Genomic DNA, 18,246 nt, shown 5'->3' on the forward strand with positions numbered 1-18,246 from the left:
CAGCCCAGAGACTCCCCTAGAATTGGTTCAGCTGTACTGTAGCCTGTAGATACTGTTGTCTGAGATGATCTTTTCAGTGCTTCAGCCCAGCTTTAATGGCGTCTACCAGGCCTTACCATTTCCAGTAACCCACGGTGGCCCCATAGGCATAGGTCCTTTGTTATATGCCTCAATTACTACAGTGACCCTGAACACAAGCCAAGGCTTTGCAAGTGGCTTGCTCTGTGTAACTCAGCAGTGCTGGTAGCTGGGCATGTTCAACAGACCCTCAGATGCCATGATGAAAATGGGCAAGTGTATGAAGTAGCCTTAGACAAGCCCAGGAAATGGCCTCTCCCACCCAACTCAACATGCTTGTGCCCAGGAAGTTCACTCCAGGTTTCTGGACATCAGATTTATATAGCTCTCCACTTGGTCAGAGAAGCTCCAAGTGGCCGATCAGGATACTCATGACTGTTGGAAGTGCTGAGAGCAAGGCACTCTGAGAGCTCAACAATAGATGGGCCATCTCTATCAATTTGATCTCTACAGGCTAAGGGAGGATTGTGGAGGAGGGGAGTGAAAAGAATTTAAGCCCTAGAAGATGAGGGTACTGTAAAGAACTCACAGCAACGTGGTCATCTGTACAAGACCTATACGAGGGGAAAACAGTTAAACTATGAAGCCTGGGTAGAGGAGGGGCTCCTGAGGTGCTGTTGGCAGTTGATGGCTACTGGAGGAGGTCTTTAGGGTTATTGTTGATATCCAATAGATTCAATATTCAATATAATATTGAATATTTAGGACCACTGCAAGATTGCCTGTGCCCCAGAGGATGGCCCCACACACAGGGGCATAGAGGCACCACTAATTGGACTCATTGGCTTTAGATGAAAAAAATATTTACTTGGGAGAGAGATGCATTGGATGTGCATGTGGAGGGGGGTGTTCCAGGGGACTTGGAGGAAAGAGTAGATATGATCAAAGCACATCGTACACACATATGAAATCTTCAAAGCATTAATGAAAACTATTATTAAAAATACTTATAGTCAAAGAAAACACACACCAAAAATAAGACAAAGAGTCTATTTTTATTTTTCTTGTGCATGCATTATAATTCATATATATATAATTGGGTGTGGTGGTACATGCCTTTAATCCCAGTACTTAAGAGGCAGAGATGGGAGGATCTCTGAGAGTTCAAGGACAGCCTGGTCTACATTCCAAGACAGCCAGGACTACATAGAGAAACCCTGTCTCATAAAAGAGAAGAAGAAAGAAAGGAAGAAAGGAAGAAAGGAAGAAAGGGAGAAAGAAAGGAAGGAAGGAAGGAAGGAAGGAAGGAAGGAAGGAAGGAAGGAAGGAAGGAAGAAAGAAAGAAAGAAAGAAAGAAAGAAAGAAAGAAAGAAATGTATAGCATATGTTTCATTGTTGAATATTTGTGATGTATACATTATTTTTGTGATAAATGTCAGAACAACTCTTTTTATATACCTTTTGACTAAAGTTTGAATAGTGTCCAGACATGTGTTACAAATTAAAGAATACACATGCTTATTACATTTATTTATTCTGTGTATATGTATGTGCTTGTGTGCAAGCCAGGGTGCCCATCCAGAGGTCAGAAGACAGCCTGACAGAGTCTATTCTCTCCTTCCATCATGTGAAACCCTTGGATTGAACTCATGTTGTCAGGTTTAGTTAATAAGCACCTTTACTGGCTTAATTATCTTTTCAGCCTATGAATATAATATTTTTCATCATGAAAAACAAAACAAAGAAAAAACAAAACAACCCCTCACCCCCCCCCCAAAAAAAAACCCATGCTTTGAAATAGAATGTGTTTAAGACAGAGGAAGTTATTGCTGATAAATGCTTCAGTGAAGTTGCTCTTCAACTGCTCTGTCGCTGTCCATGCTACTGCAGAGGGATGGGTCTTGTCTCCCTAGCATCTCTCTGAAGATACCATCTTCAAAAGATTGCAAAGGTTCTAGGTTCTCCTTGAGGTTACTCAAGGGTGAGAAAGGACCAGCCAGTTCTCAGACCACTTCCCAACTGCTGCAGTCTAGCTAGGATCTTCTTTGGGATGTATCTGGGAGAGAGACATTCTCTTTCCTCTAAGTTTGAAAAGCATCCTCCCATTATGTAGCCACCTTTCCTCATTACGGAGAATGCTCCAGCCTATTGAAAGAAGGACGATGCAGAGAAATACACAGAGCTCCAGAGATGTCTTGGCTGTATCAAGTTCTTGATTCTGATGGAGGTTCATCGCTATCACAAACCCTTCATGCAAGGAACCCTCCCGGACACACATGTCCAGAGTTTTCTTTTGCTGTTTTGCTCTTCATTTCAGCTTGTGTGAGCTGGATTCTTGTTTGCAACCAAAAGGATTCCAGGAAACAAAAAGTATATTTTTTCTCTTAAGAAGCTACCCCACATAGTCAGTTCCATTCACATACAAATATTTCATAGTCATAAAACAACCACTGTAAAAGTAACAGGCCACATAGAACCATCTCCCCACATAGAACTTCCTGGTCCCATTCCTGTGATCCTTTCAAGAGTTAGGTAGCCATATCACCAGAGATAGCTCCAAACAGAGTCCTGGATTTCTTCATCTGTGGCTTTTCTACTCTCATGTGAAGATATCTGTGTGCCCTCTAATCTTCACAGAGCAAAGGGTAGAAAAAAATTGTCCTGAATAAGATATAAAGACAAGACAGAGAGCCTAGGATCACTCTACCTCTGCTCCCAAATCTATTGGCTGCATTTGGAACACACAGAAGGCCATAGGCTTGGCTAGTACGGTGGGGCAAGCCACCATATATCTGTCTTCTGATAAGCCCTTCAAGCATGGCTGAGGGTCTTGCAAAGAAGGCAGTAAATGACTCCGGTCTTATCGCCTGCCGCCCTGTTACCTGCCAGAGCTTTGTGAACTGTGGATGGTGAGGTTCTATGATCTGAACAAACTCGGTTGAGAGTGTAGTCACTGGCACTTTTAAGTGAGAGCAGGTTAGAACTTACATTTAATACAGGTAAGTGCTGTTCATGGGAACTTGCCCATTTTACTTAATTTGGGCTTTTTCCATTTTCGTGCACATGTGTATATGTGTGCATGTGTGTGTCTACATATGTATATACACATATACGTGGGAGAGAGAATGCAAACAGAGGTTCAACATTGATGTCCGGAATCATGTTGTTACTCTTCCACCTTGTGCATTGAAGCAAGGTCTCTCAATCAAATCCAGAACTCTCTGATGTAGCTAGTCTCCTGAGCTAGCTTGCTCTGAAGATTGAAGCAAGGTCTCTCAATCAAATCCACACTCTCTGATGTAGCTAGTCTCCTGAGCTAGCTTGCTCTGGAGACTCCATCTCCTTTTTCTTTGGAGCCTGGAATTACACCCACCTGTACATGGATTCTGGAGACTGGAACTTGGGTCTTCACACTTTCCTGGCAAGGGCTTTAACCACTGACTCCATAGCTCCAAAACTTGTCTTCCAACACGCAGAGACATGGTCATGCACACAAACACACACAGGTGGTCTGTACTGGATTGTTGTACCATATATCATTGACACGGAGAGAGACAGCGCAAGAGTTCCAGCGATGCCACCTTTGAGTCAGCCTTCCTTTGCTTTTTTCTGAAACACTTCCTCCATAATTTACTGCAGTTCCTCAGCCATTAAGAGGTGGCTAGCCAACTTTCCACTGGCCATACAGTCTTCTTGGCTGAATAAGATGCTGGCTCTCTGTTCCAATACTTTGATACTGTCTTTGTAAGCCCCAAAGCAACCGCTGGATAGACAATCCATAAACAAGTCTATGTGGTGTGTACCAAAACTCTTTTTCCAGCAGGCTGTGGCTAGATTTACCTAGGTCCTGCTTTCTGTTGTCAGGAGGCAACAGAAATACAAGATCATATATATATATATATATATATATATATATATATATATATGTATCATATATATGTATATGTGTGTATGTATATACATGTGTGTATGTGTATATATATATGACTATATATATAATTTAAGGCACATTTTAATGCAAATATATAATAAAATCTTATCTATTTGAAAGAGTGCAATATAAAAACAGCAATGCAGTCCTTGCTTTTAGTGCAAACTTGTAAATAACCCATCCTTACAAAGCAGCTCAGCTGGGCATGGTGGCTCACACCTGTCATCCCAACTTTGGAAAAGTTGGGGCAGGAAGAATGTCACACGTTTGAGGCTAGTCTGGGCTATACAGTGAGACTCTGCCTCAAAAAAAAAATTAGGTACTTAATACTTCCTATTTCATATGAACTTGTAGGATTGATTAACTGATATAGCTCATGTAAAGATTCCAGCACCATATTTGATAGGTAGAAAGACATCAATAAACACTCAAATGAATCAGTGATACTGTTAGTTACCTACTGATCATTCTGCCCGAGGCACAATGGAGGTAGGAGTCCTGTAAGTTAAAAAGAATAATAAAACATATAATAATGGATAGGAGAAGAGAAGGGAGAAAGCTACTCTTAAAGAAAAGCCTTGGTTTTCTGAACAGAAAACTCAGTACATAACAGATCTCATCTCATAGGACTCCAATGAGAATTCGCTCTGCTAATTCATATACAGAGTTCAGCACCACACTTGATAAGGAGATGCTCACAGTTATCAGTGATGTCATTAGTGACCCATTAAGCATCTGCCCTAGGCACCATGGAGGTGGGATTCTCAATCCATTCCAGCTCATTTGGCATTCAGAGTTGGCCAACCAATGTTTTCCATCAAGAATCACAGGAAAAATATTTTCAGCTTCATGAGATGTGTGGCCTCTGTTCCAATAACTCAATGATGACTTTGCATGCCTCCAAACAACCATTGGGCAATAAATTCATAAATGAGTCTGTGGTACGTACCAAAACCTTCCAAGTAGCTGTGGCTAGATCCACCTAATTCTGTACACTCCATGATTTACTGACCTCTGTCCCAGCTCCTGCTTTCTGTTGTCAGGAGCTGTTTAAACAAAAATACAAACACACACACACCCCACACACACACACACATTTAAAAACATATTTTATGCTAACATATAATAAATCTTATCTATTTGAAAGAGTGCAACATAAAAAATAGCAATGTAGTCTTTAAGTGCAAACTTGTAAATAACCCATCGTTACAAAGCAGCTCAGCTGGGCATGGTGGCTCACACCTGTCATCCCAGCTCTGAAAAAGCCGGGGCAGGAGAATGTCACAAGTTTGAGGCTAGTCTGGGCTACACAGTGAGACTCTGCCTCAAAAAGTAAAGGGAAATAAAAGGAAATAAAATGAAAATTAGGTACATAATACTTATTTCATATGATTGGTAGAATTCATTAACTGATATAGTTCATGTAATGATTTTGGCACCATATTTGATAGGTAGAAAGACACCAATAAACACTCAAATGCATCAGTGATACTGTTAGTTACCTACTGATCATTCTGCCCAAAGCACAATAAAGGTAGGAGTCCTTTGGGAAGAATAAGAATAGGAATAATCAAAGAAGAAGAGAAAGGAGAAGAAGGAAAAGAAGGAGGAGGAGGAGAACATACTAAAAGAAAAGCCTTGATTTTCTCAACAGAAAATTAGGTACATAACAGTTCTTATCTCATAGGAATATGGTAAAAATTAGCTCTGATAATTCACATAAAGAGTTCAGCACCATGCTTGATAGGTAGATAGCGATCAACAAATGCTCACAGTTATCAAAGACATTATTTTAACCCACCGAACGTAGGGGTAGGAGTCCTGCGGGTGGGCACTGGCCAGTCGGAGTTCTGAAAGTGCTCCAAACATCACAGGCTCCAGCACATTCACAAACCTTACAAAATGCTACATTATGCTGTTAAAAAAATTTTTTTAAAAAAGCACAGATAGATTCAGTTTCACAAAGCTGTGTCCTATTTTCCTTGGAGTCACCCCATGAAGGGATTATTGGTCATTCACATCAGTTCTAAACAGAATCTTCCATGGTGTTGAAAATGTTAGCTGTAGTGAGGCTCACTAGCCAATGAAGACTGGGAATGTCAATGATTCATCCAAGTGTCTACATTTAAGTGTTTACCACACGTTGCTATTTAACGTTGATATTTAAACGGCCATGTCTCATTAGTGGTTACTGTAGTGGCTGGCAGAGAAAAGTCCACCTGAATTCCTCAAATTTGCATGCCAACCAGATCTTCCTTAGTTATTGGAAGGCAAGGGAGTCTGTTTAGTACACTGTAGGATGTTTGACATCATCCTTTGCCTCTATCCACAGATGCAGTTGATAGTAGTACCTGTCTGTTGGAATAGTAACAACAACAACAAAAATGTTTGTTTATATTGCACAAATGCTCCAAGTAGGGGAAGGGTTACAAAAACAGTCATTTCTAGAAAACTGCTGGCTTACTGAAAAACAGCTACTAAGAAATGAAGGAACTGTTCATGTGTGTCTCGTTTCTCTTGTTTTGACTTTGTCCCAAAGACCCAAATGTGAGTTCTGGCTTTTAAAGGTCTTTTATACATCTGTGGGCTTCTTTTTAATATGCTTTTTCTGGTGAATCAGCAGGGTAGCCAGTTTTTTAAAGGTTCTCCCGCACTGGGCGCATGGATCTGGCCTATCTCCAGAGTGGATTTTCAAGTGATTATTCAATGTAGTTTTGTCAGTGAAACCTTTGTCACACTTGTGGCACACGAAAGGTTTCTCCCCAGCGTGCAGCCTCTCATGCCTTTGGATGCTTGACTTACATCTGAAAGTCTTTCCACACCCCTTGCACCGGTACCTGGAGTTTGCCTCGTGTCTCTTCTGGTGCTTGAGAAGGGCTACTTTGCAAGCGAAGACTTTCCCACACTCCGGGCAGTCCACTCGGGCCCCAGGCACATGGATCTGCTTGTGCTCCGTCAAGTACGAGCTGTTTCGGAAGTGTTTTCCGCACTTGTCACACTTGTACGGCTTCACCTTTAAATGGAGCCGCTGATGCTCCGAAAGATGTGAGTTGACCCTGAAGGTCTTCCCACACACCTGACAGCAGTACGGCTTCTCTCCGGTATGGATCCTCTTGTGCTCCCTCAGGGATGAGCTGCGGCCGAAGCACTTGTTACACTCTCCACACTTGTAGGGCTTCTCCCCGGTATGAATCCGCTGGTGACGGGTGAGCTTTGTGCTCTGCTTGAAGGTTTTCCCGCACTCGTCACATTTAAAGGGTTTCTCCCCTGAGTGGATCCTGCAGTGATTGTTGAGAGTGGAGCTGCTGTTGAAGGCTTTGCCACACTCCTTACACTTGTAGGGTCTCACTCCCGTGTGAATTCGGTAGTGTGTGAGGAAGTATGAGAGGTGCCGGAAAGATTTGCCGCACGTGTCACACTTGTGGGGTTTCTCTCCTGTGTGAATTCGCTCATGTTCCACGAGGTGGAGGGTCTGGTTGAAGGTTTTCCCGCATTCCTTGCATTTAAAGTGGTTTTTACCTTGTCGGGCAGGCTTGCGCTTTGGATTTGTGGAACTGCTCCTCATGGTCTGTGGTTTTCCCTCAACATCTTTCCCCGAGGTCGGCTTTTCCGAAGGAGCGCTCTGTGGTGTTGTAGTTGCTGCTGATGTTTGACCCGAAGATGTGCCTGGAATTGCAGATTCATTCTCCTTATTGCCCGGTATGCTGGTTTTGCTTGCTTCTGTAGTCGAAGTTGAGGCACATTTCTCCTTATTTTGAGATGGCCTGTCATCACTTTTTGAGGTCTTTTCTGCTCTCAAACTCTGGGAACCACGGCCTTGATCTGCCGCCTTCTGCTTCTCCAGTGATGTTGTCTTAGAATTGTCTGGCTTCCGGATTTCTGCCTTTGTGGAATTATCCCCTGTCTTCTTCCCTGAAGGAGATTTAAAAGTTTAAAAATATTTTTTAAAATGTATGTGTGTGTCTTTATGTAAGTATATGCATGTGAATGCAGATGCTTGTGTGGGCCACAAAAGGGCACCAGATATCTTGGACCTAGAGTTACAGGTAGTTGGCCTGCCTGAAGTGGGTCCTAGGAACTGACTGATTCCTGGTCCTTGCAGGAACAGTAAACGCTCTTAACCACAGAGGCATTTCTCCAGCTCCAGGAAGGAGATTTAGAGCAGAATCATGTTTCATGTCTGCTTTTGTTTTAATGAAAAACGCTTACCAATAATTAGAGAATAACATAAGTACAAAAAGTATAAAATACAAAATATTTGCTTGTTTGGTGCTCACAGACCAAACATATCCATGCATGCCTGCAGCCTCCAGGTTGAGAGCAGAAGCAGGTAAGCAATCATTTCTACCCCAGCCCTCTTCCATTTTCTTCCTCTTCATTGCCTTCACAGTCTTGGAACGCATGTAGGGGGTACAGGGCGCCACAGTTTGCATGTGGGAGTTAGAGGCTCTCTCCTTTCACCATGTGGATTCTAGGATGCAACCAGTGCAGTCTGTCAGGCTGGTGACGTGTGCCCTTCCCTGCTGAGCCATCTCCCTGCCCAAACCTTGGCTTCTAACTATAAATTAGTTTTGTCTTCTCTTAGCCATCTTAAATGCAGATACAATATCCGCTCTCTAGGACCTGGCCTTTTGGCACTTAATGTTCTTTGTGTGACATTCACCCACATTATTTTGCATCATGGCTCTCTCTCATTTGCATCATTTATAATATTTCTTAATACAAATATTCCAAATATATATTTCACTATTTTATCACTAGTTGGCATTTGGCTAGACCTCAGTTTGAGGCACTCTGAATACAGTGCACATTTCTCTCCTGTCTATATCTGGGACTATAGTTGTTTGGATATCATATTTGCACAATTCTAGTGGATATTGTCTAATGATTATTTTCTCCTAAGTACTTCTACCAAGCAGTACTTCTACCAGAAGTCTATGGGAGTTCATGATGTTCTATTTCTGTTATTAACTTAATGCTGGTATCATTTCTGATCAATCCCTAATATAATGGCACTTGAAAGTAGGGCCCCGGAGAGGTCATTTATGTCATGAGAATGAACCCCTCTTGAATGGGATCATTGTTTTAATAAAAGGCCAGAGATCTTTGTAGATCTATTTACATCATGTAAGCATACACAGAAGAAACTGATTTCTACAATCCAAAAGAAGGCTCTCTCTGGGGCTCAGTCATGCTTGTACCCCAGACCTGGACTTCCGGACTTCAGAACTACAAGGGTAAGCCTAAGTCACCTGGACCTTCTTTGTCTTAGCAGCCAACACTGCCTGAGACAGCATCCACCACCATGTTCCTACCTCACATTTCTATAACAGTGGACAGGTGCCAGGGTCATTTTTCTTAAACATGACACATAAGGCAGATTATGAATGTTTAAAAAAGAAAAAAAGGACAGGAAACTATTATGTTAAGAAAAACATGGAAGATTTGAAAGGCCCAAAACTGCATATTTTCTCTCATATGGAGATCCTATATTTCAATCTTCCTTGCACACATGTGCACATGTGTGGGAGTGGGTGGGTGTAGGTCACGAAACTAGAAAGGAGACCACTAGAGGGGGAAGGACTGTAAGGGAGGAGACAGAGAGAAAGGAAAGTGATAGGAAAAAACATCTAACTAAAAACACAGAAGGGGAGCTACTGGGAGGAACATGGGGAAACAGATGGGGTAAGACAACTGACAAGAAATATGTCAGAAATGTCATAATGAAGCCTGCTACTTTGTATGCAAATTTTAAAACAAATGCAAAGACTAGAATAAGGGAAATAGAAACTAGACTATACAAGAGTATTGGTGGTTTGTTTTGCTTTGGTTTGAGACAGGATCTCATAGTATAGTTCTGGCTGTCCTGGAACTTACGCTGTAGACCAGGCTAGCCTCCAACTCATTGAGATCACAGCCTCTGCCTCCCTAGTGCTGGGATTAAAGGTGTGCACCAGGATTGTTACTTGCAAAATCACATTCATTGTTTGAGTGGGGACTGGGCGTGGATATGCCACTACACACTTGTGCAGGTCAGAGAACAATGTGGTGGTTATCCCAGATGTAGTCAAACTGACAACCAAGAACAGCCATCATAATCCACCCCTTGTCAACTTGACACAAATCATATCTCAGTTCCAAATGAAATGATAGCCAGCTCATAAATATGCCTAACAGGATATCAACTTGTTGATAGTTCTTTCCTTCCTCCCTCCACGTGGGTCCCAGGGACTGAATTCAAGTCGTCAGTCTTCAAAGCAAGGACCTTTACCCATCATGCCATCTCACTGTCCTGAGATTGGTACTCTTAATGAGCACCCCTTTTTACAACTTGGAATTCTTCTTAAATGCATACATTAGCTGAGTGAGACATTGTGTGTTTATAGTCCCAGCACTTAGGGAGCTGAGGCAGGAGGATTCCAAGAACAAATTCAGGCTAGGCTACATAGCAAGAATGTGTTTCATTCTTACCCCAGCTGCATATATTATCTTAATGAAAACCATCTACATGTATTCTTAAGGTGAAGTGTTGGGTAATGAGCAAGTGATTCAGAAAAGCACTGTTATTTTTATAAGTCAACATAGGGTTGTGAATTAGCAATGATATTTTTAAAAGATTAAGATCAGGTAGGAACCAATCTGCTAAAAAGCAATGCTATTAACTTCTTTTAAACAATTAAGACACTGAGCTATAGACACAAAAAGGAAAGTTAGGGCCTGGGGTGATGGCTCAATGGGTAAGAGCACTTGATCTGCAAGCATGAGGGACTGAGTTCAAATCCCCAGTACCCACTAGAAAACACAGGCATAGCTACATGCCTGTAACCTCATCATTAGGGGGCAGAGACTGAAGGATTCTGAGAACTTACTAGCTGGGCAGGATAGCCAGAAAGGTTAGCTTCTAACTCAGCAAGAGGCTCTCTAGAAATAAAATAAAAAGGCAGAAGACACATGATGACTTGTTCTGGCCTCTAAGTGTACCCACACCTTACTGATACGTGCACACACACACACACACACACACACACACACACACACACACACACTTAAAAAATAAAAAGCAAAACATTCTGGAGGGAACAATAATTGAAACACAGTGGAGAATCACCATTTGAGAAGAGATCCAGTATAAAAGTCTAGAGTCATGCTGTCATTATTACCTGCAACCCCAGAAGACAAGAGAGAAGGAAAAAGGGTGGTACCAAACTGGAGAGTGCAAACATCTCTGGGGATGGCAGGAAGGCAAAGTTTGCCTCAAATGAATCAAGTTCTGCAGTTACCCTGTTGTCTCCCCAGAGGGATGGAGGTCAAGAACCATAGCTGTGGTGGTTTGAATATGCTTGGCCTAGGGAGTGGCACTATTAGGAGGTGTGGCCTTGTTGCAGTAGGTGTGGCCTTTTGTAGGAAGTGTGACACTGTGAGGATAGACAATGAGACCTTTATCCTAATCACATGGAAGCCCATCTTCTTCTAGGGACCTTCAGATGAAGATGTAGAACTCTCAGCTCCTCCTGCACCATGCCTGCCTGGACACTGCCATGGTCCCACCTTGATGATAATGGACTGAACCTCTGAACCTGTCATCCAGCCCCAATTAAATGTTATCCATCTAAGAGTTGCCTTGGTCATGGTGTCTGTTCACAGCAGCAAAACTAAGACAATAGTTTACAGAGACATTAGCAATGTCCCTCCAACTCACCTGCAGAGGTGTCACTTCTGCTGACTCCTGCCTCACCTTGCTGGGGGTCTCCAGGAACATCGTTCTCTTTGGCAAAAAGGTCAACTCCTTGCTCCAACCTGGTGATCAACTTTGGCTTGAAAATATAATATTCTGTCCCACAGAAAAACAAGATGATGAAGAAGAAACACAAGATGAAGAAGAAACACTTTTGCATGCCCCCCCCCAAGAATCACTTTTCAAGACAAATGTTTGCATAGAAACACAAAGAACAATCAGCTGGAACATAGAGGTTATCACCTCCTTCACCTTGTCCTGCCCCCGCCTCCCTATCATGTTAATAGTCCAAGAGACTGAGCTCATGACCGTATCATCCAATGAACCCATTTTTCAACCCACTGGCCATCAGGATTGGCTAACTGGGCTCCTGTGACTTAAGCCAGACCTATCAGTGAAGGTGAGGAATAGGGAGAGAGAAAGGCCATCCATTCCCGAGACACATTCCAGCTTCTACTCTGCATACGAGTTAAACTCTGAGCTTCTGAAGAGCAGGGCTCTTGGAAAGTCTTAGGATGCCGTCAACAGCGTCCAACTTGCAGTGTGTGAATTTAGTCTTATGGTAGAGCTCATCCCTATGAACCACAGCCTCTCAGCATTGAGACCTGCAAGCTCTCACGAGGCCAGTACAAACTGTATGGAAGTCATCCTTACCCACAGAGATCAGGTTCTCGTAGTTCTCCAGCATCACATCCTTGTACAGGTCCTTCTGAGCAGGCTCCAGTAGCTGCCACTCTTTCTGGCTGAAGTACACAGCTACATCTTTGAAGATCACTGGTTCCTATAACACCAAAGTCCCACTACCGCTCATACGAGGCCTTGTCTTTCCCTTGGCCCAGGAGAGTAGATGCAAAGAGGTGGGAGTTTGGGCTGTATTCAGAATTCTACACCGTTGCAGACTTCGGAGATAGCCCTGGTACCTCCTCACTTTGCACTAGGTCCATACCATTTGTGTGTATGTATGGTTTTGTGTGTGTGTATGTGTGTGTGTTTGTGTGTGTATGTGTATGTGTTAATGTATATGGGTGTGTCTGTGTGGTTTATGTCACATGTGTGCAGGTGCTTGTGAAGGTCAGAAGAGGATCTCAGATCCCATGGAACTGGAGTCATTGGCCAATGTGAGTTGCCTAATATAGGTGCAGGGAATCAAATTCAGGTCCTCAGCAAGAGAAGCAAACAGTCTTAACTGCTGATCATCTCTGCAGCCTTCAGTGTGCCCATTTGTTTTAGTTATTAACTTGACAAGGCCTAGAATCACTCAGGAAGAGAGTCTCAATGAGGATCTGTCTAGATCAGGTTGGTCTGTGAGGGGTGGGGAGGGGGCAGGTATCATAATTGAGCTCATTAGGATGGAAAGATGCACTCTGCATGGGTGTGCAGCATTTCATAGTCTTGGCTTGGGACAGTAAAAGAGTAGAGAGAAATCTAGCTAAGTGCTAAGCAAGCAGGCAATGTAGGTACATTCCTTTCTCTGCCTTGACGGGGGATGGGATGTTTCAAGTCCCTGCCTTGACTTCCTCATACGAATGGTCTGTGACCTGGAACTATAAGCCAAATAAACCTTCCCTCCAGTTGCTTCTTGTCACGGCATTTTATCACAGCAATAGAAATGAAAGTAGGGGTGTGTGCTATGCATTTTCCTCCCATTCCGAACCCAGATTTGGCTAATGGGACATTAGAAAACTATGACGTAAGCTTTTTAAAATGCCCAATAATCAGAGGCTGGAGAGATGGCTCACTGATAGAGTGGGATTGGAAAACACCTTACTCACTGAGTCATCTCGCTGGCCCCCAATTTTCTTTTAGAAGGACTAAAGAAAAGAGCCTTCATTTCCTACACCCCACAAGTTGGTTCAGATCATGGACTGAACTGGGGTGAACCCTCCCCAGCTTCCTAAGGAAGAATAGCAACAAAGGTCCCTGGTTTGGCCAGCCTCGAATGCTCATACACGAACTAACATGGAAGGACAGCTATGCCATTCTATCAAACACCTCACATGGCCGCAGCAATATATGTCCTTCTAGAACACACAGGGAAGAGGGGCCTGGACATGGCCTTGGGGACATCCCAGTGTGGCACAGTGCTAGGAGAACATCGTGCCCAGGAGACCTTTCCACGTGCTTGAAAGAGTAGACAACAGTTGGAGCTCCAGTGGCGAGGAGGAGGCAGAGGAGAGCAGAGCAGAGCAGAGCAGAACAGAGCAGGTCCCTCAGTGGGTGAGCAGCAAAGGAAAACAGCTTTAAGAGGAAAGAACACAGAAAGAAAGGGAGAAGGTTAGCACTGTGGTTGTTAGAGTGAGCACTCTGTGAAGCATGTGGAGTCAGGGCCAGGGCCTTGAGCTTGAGTCTCCCTGACCACCAAAGAGCCGGGGGTCTTCGAGTGAGTGACTCCCCATGACTCTGCCTCCACCTCTGTGAGATGAGAAGAGTGGCTAACAGTACAGTTCAGTCTTCAGCATTGAAAACAATGGTCATTCTTAGGAAACACAGACTGAAGTATTTAGAGGTGAGGGCTACAGGGTGTATGCTATGCTCAATGGCTTTGAAAATAAGTATGCAGATGGCAAGGCAATAGGAGAAATGTCAGCAAATTCCAGACGTTGGGTGACCTTTGTGTACTTCTTACAGCTTCCCTGTGAGTTTTACATTATAGTTTCTGTGTGTGTGTATGTGTGTGTGTTGTATATGTATGTCTGTGTATCTGTGTAGTACGTCTGTGTCTCTGTGATGTATGTCTGTGTGGTGTATATGTATGATGGATATGGGTATGCATATGTGGAGTATATATATGTAGGCATGTATATCTGTGTAGTGTATGTGTATGTGTATGTGTGCACAGTGGCTATGTGTATATATGTGTATAGTGAATATTCATATGTGTTTATTATGTATGAGTCCAATGGGTATGTGTAAGTGTATGTGTAAGTGTATGTGTATGTGTAAGTGTATGTGTAAGTATATGTGTATGTATATGTTTGAGTGTAGTCTGTATATGTGTATATGTATGTATATGTGTCTGTGTATGTGTAGTATGTGTATTCATATATATATGTGTAATATGTATATGTATATATACCTGGATATGTGTATATACATGTGTATGTATGTGTATATGGGTATGTGTATACTATTTGTGTGTATGTGTATAATGTGTATGTATATGTGTATGTGTATATGTGTATAGTCTCTGTGTGTGTGGTGTATGTGTATATGTATGTGTATAGTGGGTATGTCTCTGTGAGTGTATATGTGTATAGTGTGTATGTGTGCATATATGGTGTGTATGTGTGTGTGTATATATATGTGGGTATATATATGTATGTGTATATGTATGTATGTGTGTACATGTGTATGTGTCTCTGTATGTGCATTGTGTATATATGAGTATGTTATTGCTGCTAATAGGAAAGACGGTCCAGTCCTCCAGTTGCTGAACGGAAGCCCACGTGAGCCTGCAGGTACTTCAGACTTGCTGATGGCTGCCCATCTCTCCCCATCTCTCCTCTGGAACTCTCATTTGCCACAGTGCCCCTCCAGGATTCTGTCCCAGCAGTTTAAGCAACCCCGAGGTCAACACAGTCTCAAGACCAGTTCTCACTGGTCAGGACTGAGTCACACGCTCGGCCTTGAATCAATCACTATGGCCCTGAGTGAGCCTGGAAGTGGGGTGAGGTTAAGAACAACCTCTCCCTACAACACCCCATCCAAGGCCCATGGAACACTGCAGAAGAGGGAGGTGGAAAGAGTGTAAGAGCTGGAGGATGAAGAGGAGAGCTGGGAAGTGCTGTCTTCTGGACATGGCATGGCCGATGCACTCATGAACTCACAGCGGTTGTGGACACCTGCACAAGAGTAGGCCCATCAACATCCCATAATTACAGCAAGGAGGGGAGTCACGAGGCCCCAGATGTCCCTCAGGAGCAATCGGTGGTCAGTTTGCCAGGAGAGGGGAATGTCCTTTTCTTCGGTGATGTGACCACCGCTAAATTTCCCATGCTCCAGTAAATAACCCCGCACCCGCACTAATGCAGACAACCCTAATTCCATTCGTGGGACAAAACAGAAAAACAAAAATAGGAGGGTCTGGGGGTGATTCTAGTTGGCAAGTAGGAATGGGAGAGGGCCAAGAAAGGACAATGGGTATGTGTGTGTATGAATATGCTTGTGATACTCTCTCCATATGTGTGAAAGTGTCCAAGAAAATGATGTTAAATCAAATGACTGGATAACATAATTAAAGTCATTAACTTAAAAGAATTTTTAAAAGATATCAGCTTCATACAAAGTGAATGGAAGACAAGATGTTCCTAGAGAAAAAAAATCGGAAGTGCCAGAATAAAAAGGAGGTGTGGATTCCAGGTGGACTGCTGCAGGTCAAGGCTGCCTGCTTCTAAAGAACCATTCACTACTTCAGTCCTTCATCTGCACACTCAATCACTCACTGTCCATTCACTCTGCCCATACATATAAAGGACTTGCTAAAATCCAGACCAGATTGTGGCCCAGGCCAGGCCCACCTGTGCCTGCGGTGGCCTCGCCTTCATCTGTAAAGAAAGGAGCAAGCTTCCTACTGAGGGAGAGCCTGTCTGTGAACATCTAACCAAGTGCCCAGAATGTCTCCAGGTCTCCAGCTTCACGGAGAATGGTGGGCATCATTCTTGCTTCCCCACGGAAGTTCACAGATCTCAGGCTGCCAGTGGAAAGAGACTATGAGTATAATGGATACAAATCAACGAGATGTGTCCTCTTCACTCCCAGAATAATAATCCTACACCCTTCTGCAAAATTCGCTTCTCTTCCCCTGCTACCTGCATGAGGGCTCATGCTGTTCAACTTCCTTCTTCCTCTGAGATCTATAGGAAGGGGCATCTGCTTCCCTACTCTGCCTCTTCGCTTTGAACGATTCTCTGAGGCTCTGCTTTGCTGCTGTCCGTCCACAGCAATTAATAAATGTTTTACCTTCAAAGGACAATCTGCTTTAGTGTCCCCCTTGAAAACTGCACCTCCTCCCACCAAGACCTTTCAGTCTCCACCATTCAACGCATCCTATCTGGGCACAGGGGATATGTCACCCAGTCAACAGAAGACAAGGTCCCTTCCCTTGCAGATGGAGAAGAGCAGATGAGCAATAAACAAGTTAAAAATATAATATAGTGCCAGATAACAATAACTGCTACAGAGAAGAGGAAACAAGGACTGGAGGGATAACCAGGTGGTTAAGAGCACTGGCTACTTGTGCAGAGGCTCAGACTTCAGTTCCCAACAATCAAGTCTGGCAGCTCACAACCACCTGGAACTTCAACTCTAGGGGACTGGCACCCTCTTCTGACTCACAGGACACTGCATTCATATGTGCATATGTCACACATACACATAATAAAAAAAAACAAAATAAATCTTAAGGAAAGAAAAGAAAGAAAATTATGAAGTTGGTGTCATCCTACCAGAGATGGGAATTAGGAAGTGGGAGGAGCCTCTCTTAGGAAAATCCCCTCATTGGGTCATCCTTTGAAGGTACAGTGTATGTACAAGCAGGGTAGAAAGGTGGGAATGTCCTTGCTTTCTCCAGACCAGGCTGGTTTCAGGTCAGTGGCTTACCTTGTACCAGGTTGGCAACGACGTGATCGGAATTCTTCGCTTCTTTTCAGAGAGCTGGTTTGCTGTCTGATCAGGACTTGGTGAAGGTGAGGCTGGTGGATAGGGAAGAAGTCATGAGGCCACTCTGGCTCTTAAGAGTAGGAAAACCCGTTCATAAGAAATGCTCAATGGGGGATAAACACCAACATGTAGCAAGCACTGTACTACATTCCAGGCAGGTAGTTGACTGTTCAGAGAAACTCTAGCAAAAGTAAGCCAAGCCCCCTTAGTGGTACCCTTAGGCTACCACATGTGTGGAAAAGTATGCCTAGATATATAGTAATAGATACACAAATACTTGACTATGACTGTGGCACTTTCTGAATAGCACAGAAACTGGAAATCACGCTTCCAGGGGAAGACTAGGGTTGCTAAGAAGGAGAGATAATACTACTTTTAATTGTGACATCTTCTGTACATTAGACATTATTGTGCCAGGCCAACAGGATCTTATCAGATAAAAGGCGTCGGTCGGCTTCTAGGACTGAGGACCTGAGTTCGATCCCTGGGCCTCACGTGGTGAAAGGGCAGAACTGAATTCAGAAAGTCATCCCCTGACCAGCAATTATACATACACATGGTGAGGTGAGGGGGATAAATTAAAAAACTGATCCCAACATTTGACTCTGAAAGTGTTCTACCAGCTCAGAGATACCCTGAAGAATTACTCGAGAACATCCATTCACCTAATTAGTTGGTTAGTTGCCTTGATCATGATGTTTTATCACAGCAATCGACAATTAACCAAAACAGTACCTCAGGAGAATTCTGAGAGCGGCTATTGAGGGGTGTGCAGGGGGAGTGAGTGGAAGGCATTTCAAGTCTAAACTCTTTCCATCAGACAGGTCTAGGAGGTCCCCACTACACAAACCTGCCTTTTCCTAAACCATATGTCTCTTACCTTCATTAACTGGGGCTTTAGTCT

General features: G+C 43.4%; 1 protein-coding gene across 6 annotated transcripts in view; it reads right to left on the bottom strand.

The window, feature by feature from the left end:
* Positions 1–4,042: 4,042 nt before the first annotated feature.
* Zim1 (zinc finger, imprinted 1) overlaps positions 4,043–18,246 on the bottom strand; it is a 22,097-nt gene continuing 7,893 nt past the window's right edge. For 3 of the 6 annotated variants that reach the window (XM_011250495.2, XM_011250499.2, XM_011250497.3), the window contains 5 exons: positions 18,223–18,246; positions 17,283–17,374; positions 12,339–12,465; positions 11,649–11,780; positions 4,043–7,861 (listed from right to left, as the gene is read on the bottom strand). The exon at positions 18,223–18,246 is cut by the window's right edge. In XM_011250495.2, the coding sequence (XP_011248797.1) occupies positions 6,522–7,861; positions 11,649–11,780; positions 12,339–12,465; positions 17,283–17,374; positions 18,223–18,246 (1,715 nt within the window). In that variant the 3' untranslated portion in view covers positions 4,043–6,521. Of the gene's footprint in view, positions 7,862–11,648; positions 11,781–12,338; positions 15,527–17,282; positions 17,375–18,222 lie in introns of all 6 variants that reach the window. The other 3 variants (XM_011250498.2, XM_030242403.1, NM_011769.4) reach the window with 3 other exon arrangements.

The sequence above is a fragment of the Mus musculus genome, chromosome 7, assembly GCF_000001635.26.
Source record: "Mus musculus strain C57BL/6J chromosome 7, GRCm38.p6 C57BL/6J".
NCBI classification, from domain to species: Eukaryota; Metazoa; Chordata; class Mammalia; order Rodentia; family Muridae; genus Mus; species Mus musculus.